The sequence below is a fragment of the Odocoileus virginianus genome, chromosome 32 (genome assembly GCF_023699985.2).
Source record: "Odocoileus virginianus isolate 20LAN1187 ecotype Illinois chromosome 32, Ovbor_1.2, whole genome shotgun sequence".
Classification (NCBI taxonomy): domain Eukaryota; kingdom Metazoa; phylum Chordata; class Mammalia; order Artiodactyla; family Cervidae; genus Odocoileus; species Odocoileus virginianus.
Window position 1 is genome coordinate 21,209,519 of NC_069705.1, and position 17,299 is coordinate 21,226,817.

A 17,299-nucleotide genomic window follows, 5' to 3' on the forward strand; every position below is an offset into this window, starting at 1 on the left:
AATAAGGTACTGCACTGGGAATTGCATCTCTAAAAGGCAATAACATCCATGTTATTGTCTTGAACATGCTTGTTTTTGATATTCTGAGTGTAATAAGGAAGTGAAGTTCTGCATCAAGTAAATAAATGACAGTTAGTATGCTGTATATATTCAATGCTGCACATGTATGTGTATTTGTGGGTGATGATTTTTGTCCATGTAGGGGTGTGTGTTTGAGCAAATAGCAATTTGCTAGTCTTATCCTCAAAATCAAATCATAGCGGTTTCAGAATGGCTAAACTATTAGCTAACCATCTCATAAAATGTAGTGACCATGACCTTTAAATCAACATGAATTCTTTAGTTTCATTGGTCATGTGTTTAAGGGGAAAAATACATTCAGCTTTTCATAAGAGAAGCATCTTTAGCAAATAGAAATATAGATAAAACTAAAATTTTAAAAACATATATCTTAATAGAGTTAATATTTAAAACACATAATCAAAAAAGGTCCCTATGCAACACTCATATTCCTCCTCTTTAACCTTTTTTTTAATAAAATAAATGAAATGATAGCATATGAGTTCTGATCCTCTTTGTTTTGACTATCATATTTAATCATGGTTACACAGTAGCACCAAAATTAAGACAAAATACAAGAATTACAGGAGAGATCTTAAATTATGTGAGCTCATTGCATGCTTCAAAGGTCTCATTTTCTGAGAAAAAAATGTTTCCAACTGCCAAACTTTGCTGCATTTTCTCCCAAAAGAAATATAACCCAATTCACCCCAAACTAAACAAAAGATACAATAGACTGAGTTTTGAATAGATATGTTATCTACAATTTATGGGACAGATAGTCCATTTAAATAGAAAAAGACTGATTTTACATAAAGCAAGGATAGAATACAAAAGCACAGCTTTTGTAATTTTGGTAATATTGCAATTTTACAAACATATTGCATAGTATGTGTAAGAAAATAGTTCCATTTTTCATATTTCTCTATATACAAGAAAACATTTACATGAAAATTACAAAACAAAATAAATGAGTAGTGGACCTGTTTTAAAGAATTGTATAAATAACGAGACACTCAAACTTGAAATTACATATTTCCATTGTTAGTAAATGTCCTTGCACATCTTTAACCCTGTTTGGCTTTTATTTATATATATTCAAACAAATGAGATATTAAGACTGCAAAAACTAAAAGAATCACAGTTCATTATACCTCATTTCCTTTCATGTTTTTTCCACTGACTTTCTCAAAGAATGAAACCGCTTCAATCCCCACTTAAAAAAATAGCCCTCTGGTTCTAAAAGAATTTCAAATTGATTATATTGTCCAAGGAATTTTTAGCAAGCAATGAAAATTTAAACTCAGCTGAGTAAATCCATCCTGGGCCCATTTTATGATACAGTCTTTATATACTGATTTTATGAATATCAAGGTGTTTACTATGCATGTATAAAAGGTACATGGACTATACTAACACAGTTTTCCTTCTAAAACAAAAGCATTAATCAATGATCTATAGCTCAGAATCCTGCAAGGAGGATGCATACTATTTCATGTTGTAACTATAAGCCCTCCTATTCATTTGAATAAATTAGTAGAAGCAGCAGTGTTTAGAGTTAAATACAATAGAAATCCCAGTCTTTGGTCTTTGACATTTAAACAACTAATGAACTGTGGTATAAAACAATATGAATAACAGTGCTCAATGAGGTCATTCGTTAGTTTATGATTGTTTTAGATGAATAAAAATGCAATACTATTTTTCTTTTGATCATAACATTTGGAAATATTCATTACTATAATATACACTAGTACACAGAAGAAAATAATTTCTCCAAGTATTTTTAGATATGGTCATATGAGCAATTCTAACTAGACCAAAGCTACTGGAAGAATAAGGTGACAAGACCTCACTCATAAAAGACTCAAAGGTGAGTTTGGTTTTGATGGCTATATGGAGAATTTGGCCATTAGATATCTTCAACTATTTTAATAATTTAGTATTATGATATTGATATTAACTGCCATAAAAAGCAGCACTTAAATGCCTAAACCCTCTCCATATCTCTACCTATTGCTGCCTCATACAGAGATACCAAGTTTGCAAGGATATAATTCATGAGGAGTTTTACTGTATCAATGCCAGTTTTATAAAATGAGGCACTGTCCAATTAAGTATTCAGATGGCAGAATATGTGGGAATTTTGAATGGCATAACATGTTACAAGGAATGCAGCAACTGACCTTTGGGATCAAATTACCATTTATTCAAAAGACCAATGCCTTTTAGTTTGATGGAGATAAGTAATCATAGAATGATTAACAGAGAATAAATATTTGGTAAATACTTCTAATAGTTTCCTAAATGATCATATGTAATAAGACCTAAATACATTTGTTTTCTCTTTAATGTTAACCATATTACTGAAGCCTGTCAACAAAGTATGGTTTTCTGAAGGGGACATTAATGTTCCAATAATTACAGTAAGAAAGGGAGTGTTAAAAAAGGAATAGGGATTGGCTTCTGGGAAGGTGTGCATTTCAACATTTATAAACAACATGTTTAGGCATGGAAGGAGATCAATAACAAGTTCAGAAGAGGCTACTGAACTCAAGATTGCTGAGTCTTTTCTTAAGGGAAACATGGAAATTTAGAGATCAAGGTAACCAAACAAAACTTTCAGTTTTGTATAACTGTTCCAAAGAGAAATAAATGGTGATCGTGATAATTAAATCTATTTCTTAAGGTCATATGAGTAAGTGGGAGGAGAAACACAGTTTTAACTCCTGGCTCCATTTTCAGAGATCTGAGGTACTGAAATCCAAGATTTCCAGGTTAATGTAAAATACAAAGCATACAGTTTTTCAATAACTGGTTAAGTAGTTGAAAAGTAGTTTTGTATCAGATTATTCAGTTTATGGTTCACAGTAAAATAAGAGAAAGAAAAATGGACTAAGAAGTACAGAATAGAAATTTTGGAAGAAATTTGGAGGTGTGTTTTTTGGGTGGGAGAAGGGCGAATGTCTTACTGAAATATTCTGAAGGAAAAAAATAGCTTGTCCTCTTTGCTTCTCTCATTTTGACCTCAGAACCTGAAGGCAGATACTTCTCTGGGTATCAGTTCTCAGCTAAGAATTTAAATGCTAGGAATGCTGTCCGTTCTTTCTTCTCTTTCTTTCCTGTCTGCTTACCTGCCTTGCTCCTTTCTTCCCTTACTAACTTCTCCAGTTAAACCAATACCAAGCTTAGGGTCCACATAGAACACTTCACAGAAATCACTTTTCTGAGTTTAATTCGGGAAAGATGAAATTTGCATCTAAGTAAAGTGCACTATATTTATATACCTTGTAACACAAAAGTGGTACTGGGAAAACAGATAACAGATCTCTTTGGGTAGTCTGCAATTAAGAAAACTCTGTATCAAGAAGCAAGCGTCTTCCTTTATGGGGAAATTAAGGACTTTTCAAAGCAAACCTCTATGCCTTTAATAAAAGCCCAAACTCTGAGGCTGAGTTTATACTTAGATTCTAAGAATCTGAAACATCCAGTCAACTAATTTAAACCACTTAGAGTTAGTTGGATAGGAAATCCATCTGTATCACTATTTTTTTTTTAACTACATTGAGCAGATATTTTTACATCATCTATACATAATCTAAATCTCTTATACATTTCTTTTGAACTGTGTTTATAGCATTTAAACTACATGTGAATTCAAAATTTGACCTCCCTTCATTGGAATTGGTTTTTTACACTTTTTATCTTTTCTCCTCTCATCACATATAGCTTAACATTTTAACAGCCCCATTCGCCTTCTATAATATTTGCTCTTGGAACTAGAACATGTTAGAGCTGGAAGGAATCTCAAGAGATCATTTGATTCAACACTTTGTAAAGTTGTAAAGTTGAGTAAACTAAAGCCTGGATATATTCCCAGACTGTCTAAATCAGCTGATTGATTAGAAGACGGAGCTGAGATTAGAAACAGGGTTAATCACTAAACAAAATAATTGTTCCCATTTGACTAAAAAACTTTCTGACTGTTTTAATTTAGGGATGTTTATAATTTGAGTATGCCCCAAATTAATAAATAGTGTTTTCCTAAAAGGCCCATGATACAGTGATTAGCACCCATAATTTCTCAAAATTTCTCGTTATAATTTGCATATTAAGCAAAAACCAATGTGAAAGTTTATCACAGTAAATTCTAATGTTTTACCTTAAATAAATTAAACTCATATGTTAGGATATGACTGTTTTAGCAATTTCACTTCTTATTTTTACTCCAATATTGATTTAAAGTTTTGTATAATAACACCCGACACCAGTTCTATTTTAAAAGCAATAAAATTGTACTAGCTTTCTGACTTTGCTTAGTACAGAATACAATTAGTGAAATGGAGCTTTTTTCAGATATTTGATATGTTACATTGTCCAAACAATACAATTCTGGTCAAAGGGTTCACTTGGTTGCTTGCATTACTTGAATATCTTACTTCAGCTAATCAAATTATTTCTACAAGTTCCAATCTCCAACTTCACCCTGTGCCACAGAGTCCTGAACTCCCAAGCTTCTACAGTCATGGACCCCCAAAATGAAAGTTCCACACACCTGTAATATAGTGTGTACTGGGGATAAAGATGGGTTGACATGTGAAAATTAAAGACTTACCTTATAGTAATCAAGTCACCTTCCCATAGTAGGAACTATTTAATACAATTTTCTATTCTTGGATTCTGTAAATTGCAAGAATTCGAGTTAAGGAGTGTTGTGGAAAGTGAACCTACAGTATTTTGGATTTATTAGGAGAGAATTTACAAAAATAAGCATTGGAGGATGGAAGAAACTATGCTCTCTGATGTCAGCGTAGCTTAACAGTCTAATAAAAATAACTAAATATTAACAGCTGCAAGGGAATGTGACTAAATTCCTTAAAATAAGAATCTGATTTAGTAAACACATTTTCAACATGTCTGCTAACAGTTGTATGTTTTACTGTTTAAGCATGGATTTTAATTTAATTTCTACCATCCTTAAGTCTTAATCTCCAATAAAAAATACATAGATATAATTCTGTAGATGATATTCCAATGGAAAGTGAATTCATTCTCAGTATTAGGCATCACAGTAGTTTTTATTTATTTAGGATGTTTGCATTTTAGCAGTCTGAGTTAAGTATAAGGTGAATGAAGCAAACAAAAATTGTACTGTTAGAACCTAGTGGATATTATGTCAATTAAAAAAAAACTATGGATTCTATACTATCAGTATGTCCCTCTTAATCCTATCTTATATTGCAATAAATTAGATGTTTTGTTAAAAGCAAATACGTCACATGCAATAGCCAAGTAAATACTACATAAGGCCATTCAGATCTGACAAATGATGGTATAATGGCATTTTGTTAATTCTGTAAAGATTCTATTGCTGAGAGCTTTCAAAATTACCTAATGTACAAAATTCTTGACTTAGTAGACAAAGAGTAACAACACAGTGAATTTAAAGAAACAAATAAAACTCAGGGTGGGATTCTATCTTGTCTTGTTAAAAACCATGTATTGAATTGAATTTTTAGTAAAGCAAGCATTACATAATGCTTTAAAATTTTAAAATTCGGGGATAAAAGTTTACATCCAAAAAGATGAATGGAAAATTGTGCTTTCAGACTGTAGAATTAGTTTTCTTACAGGGTTAACCATTCATCTTGCCATTGGATACTGGGAATTTCATCTATGTAAATGTATATATGTGCAGTCCATATCCAGGTCCTGCAAAAATCTAAAACTGTGTGCTTCACTTCATGTAGCAAAGGCACCTATGTTATTCTCCCTTCTGAGCAAAGATTATGATCCAGTTTTCCTGCTGAAGATGGTTCTTCCACTGTTCTGTCACTCACACTCGCCGGGTCGAGCAGCACAGAAAATCGAGGGGGGAGGTGGCCAGACTCCCCGCTTACCCCGGAAGGAGATGCTCTGTGGACCATTTGGAGAAGCTCTGGACTGATCACAAGGGAAACGGAGCAGAACTGTGAAGCAGACGGACGGGAACAAAAGGCTATTCTGGTGTGAGGAGAGATCAGTCACTTCAGCTCCACAAGCAGATGTTGCTACTGGACTGACACGTGGACCCGACCCCGGCTGGAGACAAGTACAGTTTGCCGTTGGGGCAGACACACAGTTCATACACTGTCTGCCGAGAATGGGAGGAGCTGGGTGAAGAAGGGGAAAAGGAGCCCGTTGGTAGGTTTCCCAGCCGGATTGTATCCGCGTTCAAAAATATCTAGGAGGAAAGAAACCGCATATTACTTCCTCTTAGCATCCTATATTCTTAAGATCTTTACAACATGATCTAATAAGACCACAGGACAAACAATTCTGTTGGTTTAGCTGCCAAGCTTTGTGGAACCCACAAATTGTATTCCTGCGGTACAACCGGCTACCCCAGCCTTTGACACGTGGTGTCAGAGAGATGGTCCTCCATCGGAAAAGCAAGATGGTACAATCTGCTTAGGGGGCCAACCCAGTTATTCAAACACCCCAGAAAATGAATGATTTTGACTGTCTCTTAATTTCACTTAATCTTGCCAGTCTAAAGAATATACGGAGAAATAAGGATGGTTAAGGACATGCCATTAGTGAAGTGATGGGCAACTAATTTAACAAATTTGACTCTCTGGTTTAATTTTTTTTTTAAATACTCATAAAATCATGTTGACTCACAGTGGACACCAAGTAGATAATGTGCACAATAAACAACAGATAATTAATTAAATATAATCAGGTTTGAAGTCTCCCAGAAAAAATATATTACCTGCACTTAACACCTATGCTGCTAAATGTAACTTGCAAAATTACTTCACTTATTTCAAATCATGGACTCAACACTTTCGGGGCCAGCGATCATATGGTTTTGACATGCATGGGGAACCATCCAAAGAAAGGAACATTAGATCATGAATTTGAATGAGCAAAGAAACTGGACTCTTACTAGCTAGGTCTTGATTCTATTGTTATGTAGCTAATTATTGCCTACAGGCATCTCTAAATTGACAGGAGAACCAGAGAATACTCCATTTCCCACACTTGTGCCTTCATCCTGAGTCCTAATCATTTCTACTAGGACTCTTGCATTAGCCCCCTAATTGGCCTCCCAGGGGGGGTCACTCTTGTCCTCTTCCAGTCTATTATACAAATGGTGGCTGGAGTGAACTAAGAAACACAAATCAAATAATGTCATAACATGCTCACAATTCTCTAATGGTCTCCACCACACTTAAAATTAATCTTGATTACTTTTCACAGTCCACCAGGCCTATAAGATCTGGCCTATCTCTCTAAAATCATCTCCTTTAATTCTTAACTGGAGCTCTCACATTTTCTCAAACATACCAAAACAACTTTGACCTCAGGGCTTTTTAATTCCTTGTGTTCCTAGCCTGAAAAAAATTTCTCCAAATATTTACAAGTGAGGATAGATATTAATGGGGTGGTGAGAGTTTCCCTGGAGGCTCAGTGGTAAAGAATCTGCCTGCTAACATAGGAGATGTGAGTTCGACCACTGGGTTGGGAAGATCCCCTGGAGGAGGAAATGGCAACTCACTCTAGTATTCTTACCTGGAGAATCCCATGGATAGAGGATCCTGGTGGGCTACAGTCCATGGGGTTTCAAAAGAGTTGGTCATGACTTAGTGACTAAACAGAGAATAGGGATAGGAGGGAGATTTCCCCTGTTTGCCTCTTTTTTTATATATATTTAAATTTTTTTGAAATATAGAAATCTATGGCACATTTAGAATAAGCCAGAAAAATAATTCCTATATCACAGATGTGTATATTTCAGATTAATTTTAGATTTGAGCATATTTGTTCAGGTCTCTACTAAAAGGTCACCTGCTAAAAGAAGACTTTCCTAACCTCCCTATTAAAGTGACACAAATCCAGTAATCTCTCCTTACCAGCTTTACTTATCTCTATAGTAACAATCCCTTTCTAACATTATATTAAGTGTGCATTCATTCATTCATTGTTTACTTCTCTTATTTGCAAGTAATATCTGTTAGGGCAGGACCTGTCATTGGTTCAAGTTCATAGAACAGTGAATAGAATCATGCCAGTGCAAGTTGCAGGATACAATGCTTTTCTTGCACCTTCTACATGTCTCTTTCCTCTAGGCTACAGTTCTCACCCTCCACCAAAACCAGTTCGTTTCATCCTCCATGGACCTTTCTCCAGTGCCCCAAGATGGAAAGACTTCTTATTTGGTTCTCACATGGCATTTTATTAATATCTTTTTGGTTCATCACTTGCTATTTTATAGTCATTTTGATATATTACTTTCCCTAATAAACCATGACCTTCTTGAAGTCTTATTTTTTGTATAACTTCACAGTGTTTGACCTTGTACATATAGCTTCCATATAATACAAATAGTTTTTTAATAAATGGATAAATTATGCAGTAAAAATGATTGCCTTTACCAACAGCATTCAAAGTTAAGAAACCATAGTTAAAGTTTTTGTTTGTAGGTAGCATAATTAAAGGTTTTGTTTGTAGGTATCAAATGCTGAAATTTTTTTTTCCATTTATTTTTATTAGTTGGAGGCTAATTACTTTACAACATTGCAGTGGTTTTTGTCATACATTGAAATGAATTAGCCATGGATTTACATGTATTCCCCATCCCAGTCCCCCCTCCCACCTCCCTCTCCACCCCATCCTTCTCGGTCTTCCCAGTGCACCAGGCCCGAGCACTTGTCTCATGCATCCAACCTGGGCTGGTGATCTGTTTCACCCTAGATATACATGTTTCGATGCTGTTCTCTTGAAGCATCCCACCCTTGCCTTCTCCCACAGAGTCCACAAGTCTGTTCTATACATCTGAGTCTCTTTTTTCTGTTTTGCATATAGGGTTATCGTTACCATCTTTCTAAATTCCATATATATGTGTTAGTATACTGTAATGGTCTTTATCTTTCTGGCTTACTTCACTCTGTATAATGGGCTCTAGTTTCATCCATCTCATTAGAACTGATTCAAATGAATTCTTTTTAATGGCTGAGTAATATTCCATGGTATATATGTACAACAGCTTCCTCATCCATTCGTCTGCTGATGGGCATCTAGGTTGCTTCCAATTCCTGGCTATTATAAACAGTGCTGCGATGAACATTGGGGTCCACGTGTCTCTTTCAGATCTGGTTTCCTCAGTGTGTATGCCCAGAAGTGGGATTGCTGGGTCATATGGCAGTTCTATTTCCAGCTTTTTAAGGAATCTCCACACTGTTTTCCATAGTGGCTGTACTAATTTGCATTCCCACCAACAGTGTAAGAGGGTTCCCTTTTCTCCACACCCTCTCCAGCATTTCTTGCTTGTAGACTTTTGGATAGAGCCATCCTGACTGGCGTGTAATGGTACCTCATTGTGGTTTTGATTTGCATTTCTCTGATAATGAGTGATGTTGAGCATCTTTTCAGGTGTTTTTTTGCAATCCGTATGTCTTCCTTGGAGAAATGTCTGTTTAGTTCTTTGGCCCATTTTTTGATTGGGTCATTTATTTTTCTGGAATTGAGCTGGAGGAGTTGCTTGTATATTTTTGAGATTAATCCTTTGTCTGTTGCTTCATTTGCTATTATTTTCTCCCAATCTGAGGGCTGTCTTTTCACCTTGCTTATAGTTTCCTTTGTTGTGCAAAAGCTTTTAAGTTTCATTAGGTCCCATTTGTTTATTTTGTTTCTAAAATTCTGGGATGTGGGTCATAGAGGATCCTGCTGTGATTTATGTCGGAGAGTGTTTTGCCTATGTTCTCCTCTAGGAGTTTGATAGTTTCTGGTCTTACATTTAGATCTTTAATCCATTTTGAGTTTATTTTTGTGTATGGTGTTAGAAAGTGTTCTAGTTTCATTCTTTTACAGGTGGTTGACCAGTTTTCCCAGCACCACTTGTTAAAGAGGTTGTCTTTTTTCCATTGTATATCCTTGCCTCCTTTGTCGAAGATAAGGTGACCATAGGTTCATGGATTTATCTCTGGGCTTTCTATTCTGTTCCATTGATCTATATTTCTGTCTTTGTGCCAGTACCATACTGTCTTGATGACTGTGGCTTTGTAGTATAGTCTGAAGTTAGGCAGGTTGATTCCTCCAGTTCCATTCTTCTTTCTCAAGGTTACTTTGGCTATTCGAGGTTTTTTGTATTTCCATACAAATTGTGAAATTATTTGTTCTAGTTCTGTGAAAAATACCGTTGGTAGTTTGATACGGAGTGCATTGAATCTATAGATTGCTTTGGGTAGTATAGCGATTTTGACAATATTGATTCTTCCAATCCATGAACATGGTATATTTATCCATCTGTTTGTGTCCTCTTTGATTTCTTTCATCAGTGTTTTATAGTTTTCTATGTATAGGTGTTTTGTTTCTTTAGGTAGATATACTCCTAAGTATTTTATTCTTTTTGTTGCAATGGTGAATGGCATCGTTTCCTTAATTTCTCTGTTTTCTCATTAGTGTATAGGAATGCAAGAGATTTCTGTGTGTTAATTTTATATCCTGCAACTTTACTGTATTCGTTGATTAGCTCTAGTAATTTTCTGGTAGAGTCTTTAGGGTTTTCTATGTAGAGGATCATGTCATCTGCAAACAGAGAGAGTTTCACTTCTTCTTTTCCTATCTGGATTCCTTTTACTTCTTTTTCTGCCCTGATTGCTGTGGCCAACACTTCCAAAACTATGTTGAATAGTAGTGGTGAGAGTGGGTACCCTTGTCTTGTTCCTGATTTCAGGGGAAATGCTTTCAATTTTTCACCATTGAGGGTGATGCTTGCTGTGGGTTTGTCATATATAGCTTTTATTATGTTGAGGTATGTTCCTTCTATTCCTGCTTTCTGGAGAGTTTTAATCATAAATGGATGTTGAATTATGTCAAAGGCTTTTTCTGCATCTATTGAGATAATCATATGATTTTTAATCTTTCAATTTGTTAATGTGGTGTATTACATTGATTTGCGGATATTAAAGAATCCTTGCATTCCTGGGATAAAGCCCACTTGGTCATGGTGTATGATTTTTTTTAATATGTTGTTGGATTCTGTTTGCTAGAATTTTGTTAAGGATTTTTGCATCTATGTTCATCAGTGATATTGGCCTGTAGTTTTCCTTTTTTGTGGTATCTTTGTTTGGTTTTGGAATTAGGGTGATGGTGGCCTCATAGAATGAGTTTGGAAGTTTACCTTCTTCTGCAATTTTCTGGAAGAGTTTGAGTAAGATAGGTGTTAGCTCTTCTCTAAATTTTTGGTAGAATTCAGCTGTGAAGCCATCTGGTCTTGGGCTTTTGTTTGCTGGAAGGTTTCTGATTACAGTTTCGATTTCCTTGCTTGTGATGGGTCTGTTAAGATCTTCTATTTCTTCCTGGTTCAGTTTTGGAAAGTTATACTTCTCTAAGAACTTGTCCATTTCTTCCAAGTTGTCCATTTTATTGGCATAGAGCTGCTGGTAGTAGTCTCTTATGACCCTTTGTATTTCAGTGTTGTCTGTTGTGATATCTCCATTTTTGTTTCTATTTTGTTAATTTGGTTCTTCTCCCTTTGTTTCTTAATGAGTCTTGCTAATGGTTTGTCAATTTTGTTTATTTTTTCAAAAAACCAACTTTTAGCTTTGTTGGTTTTTGCTATGGTCTCTTTAGTTTCTTTTGCATTTATTTCTGCCCTAATTTTTAAGATTTCTTTCCTTCTACTAACCCTGGGCTTCTTCATTTCTTCCTTCTCTAGTTGCTTTAGGTGTAGAGTTATTTATTTGACTTTTTTCTTGTTTCTTGAGGTAGGCCTGTAATGCTATGAATCTTCCCCTTAGCACTGCTTTTACAGTGTCCCATAGGTTTTGGGTTGTTGTGTTTTCATTTTCATTCATTTCTATGCATATTTTGATTTCTTTTTTGATTTCTTCTATGATTTGTTGGTTATTCAGAAGTGTGTTGTTTAGCCTCCATATGTTTGAATTTTTAATAATTTTTTTCCAGTAATTGAGATCTAATCTTACTGCACTGTGGTCAGAAAAGATGACTGGAATGATTTCAGTTTTTTTGAATTTACCAAGACTAGATTTATGGCCCAGGATGTGATCTATTCTGGAGAAGGTTCCGTGTGCACTTGAGAAAAAGGTGAAGCTGATTGTTTTGGGGTGAAATGTCCTATAGATGTCAATTAGGTCTAGCTGGTCCATTGTGTCCTTTAAAGTTTGTGTTTCCTTGTTCATTTTCTGTTTAGTTGATCTATCCATAGTTGTGAGTGGGGTATTAAAGTCTCCTACTATTATTGTGTTACTATTAATTTCCTCTTTCATACTCGTTAGTGTTTGCCTTACATATTGCAGTGCTCCTAAGTTGGGTGCATATATATTTATAATTGTTATATCTTCTTCTTGGATTGATCCTTTGATCATTATGTAGTGTCCATCTTTGTCTCTTTTCACAGCCTTTATTTGAAAGTCTATTTTATCTGATATGAGTATTGCAACTCCTGCTTTCTTTTGGTCTCTGTTTGCGTGGAATATTTTTTTTCCAGCCCTTCACTTTTAGTCTGTATGTGTCCCTTGTTTTGAGGTGGGTCTCTTGTAGACAGCATATATAGGGGTCTTGCTTTTGTATCCATTCAGCCAGCCTTTGTCTTTTGGTTGGGGCATTCAACCCATTTACATTTAAGGTAATTATTGATAGGTATGGTCCCATTGCCATTTATTTTGTTATTTGGGGTTCACGTTTATACCACCTTTCTGTGTTTCCTGTCTAGAGAAGATCCTTTAGTATTTGTTGAAGAGCTGGTTTGGTGGTGCTGAATTCTCTCAGCTTTTGCTTGTCTGTAAAGCTTTTGAGTTCTCCTTCATATCTGAATGAGATCCTTGCTGGGTAGAGTAATCTAGGTTGTAGGTTATTCTCTTTCATTACTTTAAGTATGTCCTGCCATTCCCTTCTGGCCTGAAGGGTTTCTATTGATAGATCAGCTGTTATCCTTATGGGAATCCCTTTGTGTGTTATTTGTTGTTTCTCCCTTGCTGCTTTTAATATTTGTTCTTTGTGTTTGATCTTTGCTAATTTGATTAATATATGTCTTGGGGTGTTTCGCCTTGGGTTTATCCTGTTTGGGACTCTCTGGGTTTCTTGGACTTGGGTGGCTACTTCCTTCCCCATTTTAGGGAAGTTTTCAGCTATTATCTCCTCGAGTAACTTCTCATGGCCTTTCTTTTTGTCTTCTTCTTCTGGGACTCCTATGATTCGAATGTTGGGGCGTTTCACATTGTCCCAGAGGTCCCTGAGGTTGTCCTCATTTCTTTTGATTCTTTTTTCTTTTTTCCTCTCTGCTTCATTTATTTCCACCATTTTATCTTCTAACTCACTTATCCTATCTTCTGTCTCTGTTATTCTACTCATGGTTCCTTCCAGAGTGTTTTTGATCTCATTTATTTCATTATTAATTTTTAATTGACTTTTTTTTATTTCTTCTAGGTCCTTGTTAAACATTTCTTGCATCTTCTCAATCTTTGTCTCCAGGCTATTTATTTGTAACTCCATTTTGTTTTCAAGATTTTGGATCATTTTTATTATCATTATTCTAAATTCTTTTTCAGGTAGATTCCCTATTTCCTCCTCTTTTGTTTGACTTGGTGGGCTTTTTTCATGTTCCTTTACCTGTTGGGTGTTTCTCTGCCTTTTCATCTTGTTTAGATTGCTGTGTCTGGAGTGGGCTTTCTGTATTCTTGTGGTCTGTGGTTCCTTTTTATTGTGGAGGTTTCACCCAGTGGGTGGGGTTGGATGATTAGTTTGTCAAGGTTTCCTGGTTAGGAAAGCTTGTGTCAGCGTTCTGGTGCATGGAATTGGATTTTTTCACTCTGGAGTGCAGTGGAGTGTCCAGTAATGAGTTTTGCATGGGTCTTTGTATTAGGTGTGACTTTGGACAGCCTGTATGTTGACACTCAGGTCTATGTTCCTGCGTTGCTAAAGAATTTGCGTGGTATGTCTTGTACTAGAGCTTATTGGCTCTCGGGTAGTGGTTGGTTTTAGTGTAGGTATGGAGGCTTTTGGATGGACTCTCATTCCTTAATGTTCCATGTAGTCAGGAGTTTTCTGGTTTTCTCAGGTTTTGGGCTTAAGTCTCCTGCCTCTGGATTTCAGTTTTATTCTTCCAGTAGTGTCAAGACTTCTCCAACTATACAGCACTGATAATAAAACTTCTAGGTTAATGGTGAAAAGATTCTCCACTGTGAGAGACAACCAGAGAGGTTCACAGAGTTACATGAAGAATAGGAGAGGGAGGAAGGAGATAGAGGTGAGCAGGAGGAGAAAAAGGGGACTCAAGAGGAGAGAGGCAGATCTAAGCAGTTATCTGTTCCCAAAGTGTTCTCTGTAGCCCAGACACCCACAAAGATTCACAGAATTGGATTGGGAAGAGAAGGGGAAAGGAGGAAATAGAGGTGTTCTGAGGTAGAAAACAGAGAGTCAAAAATGGGAGAGTATCACCACACTCCTGAATAGAAATGGGAACTGAATATTGGATTCTTAAATGACCAAAATTTATATCACATACTGAAAAACAAAGATTAAAAATCTAGTGTAGAGGTTAGACTCTTTGAAATACAATATTTAAAAACAAAAACACAAACACAAAACAAATTTAGAAATGTATATGAAATTTGGTTTAAAAATAGGGTTTCTCTCTTTCTCTCTCTTTTTTTTTTGGCAAGGTTATAGTGAAATGAAAATGAAAATTAAGGAATAATAGAGGAGTATTACAGGACTTTAAAAGGAAATAGAAGAGAAAAACAAGAAAAAAAAAAAGAAAAAAAAATTTTTTTCCCCCTAATTAAAAAAATCGTAAAAATATATGAAAATGAAAGTTGAGGAGTAATGGGGGAGTAATAGGGAATTTTAAAAGAAAATAAAAGAGAAAAAATAAAAAATAAAAAAGGAAAGAAAAAAAATTTTTTTTTAAATTAAAAAAAAAACAAACATATATATCTAGGAATTTCTCTGGAGTTGTTGTGGTCAGTGTAGGTTCAGTTCAATTTCAGATAGCTCCTCTTTCCAGTTTACACTTCTAGATATCTATAGGCCCCTTCCGATGTAGTAGGTGTTACCTTCTGGGATTTTAATCTGTTGCACCGGTCCTTTCTGAAGCGGTTCCCTTTGTTTATTTTGGCTTCTCTTCGGTGTCTAATTTCCGCCCTGACACAGGCGGGCGGAGGTGATCTCTTATTTAGGTTCGCTAGTTCAGTTTAGTCCTGCTACGGGGAGGGCGGGGCGCTGCAGACAGATACCGCTCTGTGTGGATAGCACTCACCGTGTTCCGGCCACACTGGGTTTGCCCCGCTCACGGTGTCAGTGCTTTCCCCGTCTACACTGCTCAGGCTCCCGGCTGCTCTATATGGAGCGGGCCCTACGTTGAGTGCGGTTCCAGTTTTCTGGTACTCCACAAAAGCGCAGATTCGGTTGCGCCTGCATTTTGTGCCTTCCCCGGCCTGAGCGGTTCAGGCAGCCAGAGGCTTGGTGCACTCTCCCCGGGTACAGCGCGCTTTTTCCCTCGAGGGCCCCAGCGCGCGCCGCCAGACGGGTCTCAGGAAGTCTTTAGCTAGAACCCGGAGGCCTGTTTGCAGTGTGGGAGGGGGTGGCTTCTCAGGGGCTGAGTTTGCCCTTTTCCCCTTCCCCCTGCCTCCTACCTCCAGCGGGGATGGGCCGGCTCTTCTCTGGACTTTCTCAGTCCCTTTGTTTTGCGAACCGCAGGCAGTGTGTTCCGGCCGGTTAATTTTGTCCCACCGTTTAAAAAAAGCTCCCTCCGATTGCTCTCAGGGTCTTTGAGGGGTCCTTACCCTAAGCAATGCCGCCCGCTCCTCTCCGTTCCGCCCCCGCTTGTTGCTGGCGGGTACGGGCGTCTGGGGTACTTTTCTGCTGGGAGTTGCTTTTACGCACGTAATCTGTGGGCCTTATTTAATTTTTCCTCCCAGTTAGATTGCCAAAAACTTCCCCCAGTCCTGCCAGTGCGAGGGTTTCCTGGTGACTGGAAACTTCCTCTATTAAGACTCCTTCCCGGGATGGGTCTCCGTCGGTAGCTCTTTTATCTCCCTTTTTATCTTTTATATTTTGTCCTACCTCCCTTCGAAGACAATGGGCTGCTTTTCTGGGCGCCTGATGTCCTCTGCTAGCGATCAGATGTTGTTTTGTGAAGTTTGCTCAGCGTTCAAATGTTCTTTCGATGAATTTGTAGGGGAGAAAGTGGTCTCCCCGTCCTATTCCTCCGCCATCTTGGCTCCTCCCCAAATGCTTAAATTTTATTACTTCATAATTTTTTCCAGGTTAAGTGACCAGAAAGCAAACAGAAAGAAAGGACTTCTGTTTTTTTAAGAAACTTTTCTTTTCTCCTGATGCAAAAGTTAAAAGTGTACAAAACTAAGGAAAAGAAAATGACAACACATTTTTGGGGTATAAATGCTGGGCCTCATTTCCTTAGTAAGCATAGAAACAGGTGTTACTGACAATTCCAGTGGCTTTCAGAGGCTTGCTGACACCAGGCCACATCACTGAGTTTTATAGTTTGAAACTGATTGTGTTTCCATTGGGGTAGCCTGACTGAATAAATGTGGAGAGTAGCTATTTTTACACAAGTTGGGCATTCAGGTAGCGGCCTCAGAAAGCAAGCCTAGCTGTGGTGGCCTCATCAACGGAGTTAGCCTTGAACCTTGTGTGTGGCCTGCTTCAGTTAAGCTCCAGCAGTGCCCTCCAATTCTTGGGCTTCCCAGGTGGTGCTAGTGGTAAAGAACCTGCCTGCCAGTGCAGGAGATGTAAGGGATGCAGGTTCGATCCCTGGGTTGGGAAGATACCCTGGAGGAGGGCATGGCAACCTACTCCAGTGTTCTTGCCTGGAGAATCCCACGGGTAGAGAAAGCCTGGAGTGCTATAGTCTATACGGTCACACAGAGGCAGACACAACTGAAACAACTTAGCATGCATGCACTAGACAATATTTAGCTCTATGAGAATACTTAATTCCATAAACTTCTGAGATACACACTGTAGCCTCACCCACATATGGGAAGTAGCTTTTATTAATAGATAAAATGAATAGGACATTTGAAAAGAGAAAAAAGAGTGTTAATTTGTGGTTGGCTAAAAATTTGTTCATGTTTTTTCCATAACATCTTACAGATAAACCTAAGTGAGCTTTTTGGCCAACCGGAAAGACTGAAGGCGGGAGGAGAAGGGGACGGCAGAGGACGAGATGGTTGGATGGCATGACCGACTCGATGGACATGAGTTTGAG

The 17,299-nt window shown here is 37.2% G+C and overlaps 1 protein-coding gene across 1 annotated transcript in view; it reads right to left on the reverse strand.

The window, feature by feature from the left end:
- Positions 1-563: 563 nt before the first annotated feature.
- SGCZ (sarcoglycan zeta) overlaps positions 564-17,299 on the reverse strand; it is a 1,064,676-nt gene continuing 1,047,940 nt past the window's right edge. The window contains exon 8 of the mRNA XM_070459967.1: positions 564-6,283. Coding sequence (XP_070316068.1) covers positions 6,089-6,283 — 195 coding nt within the window. The 3' untranslated portion in view covers positions 564-6,088. The remainder of the gene's footprint in view (positions 6,284-17,299) is intronic.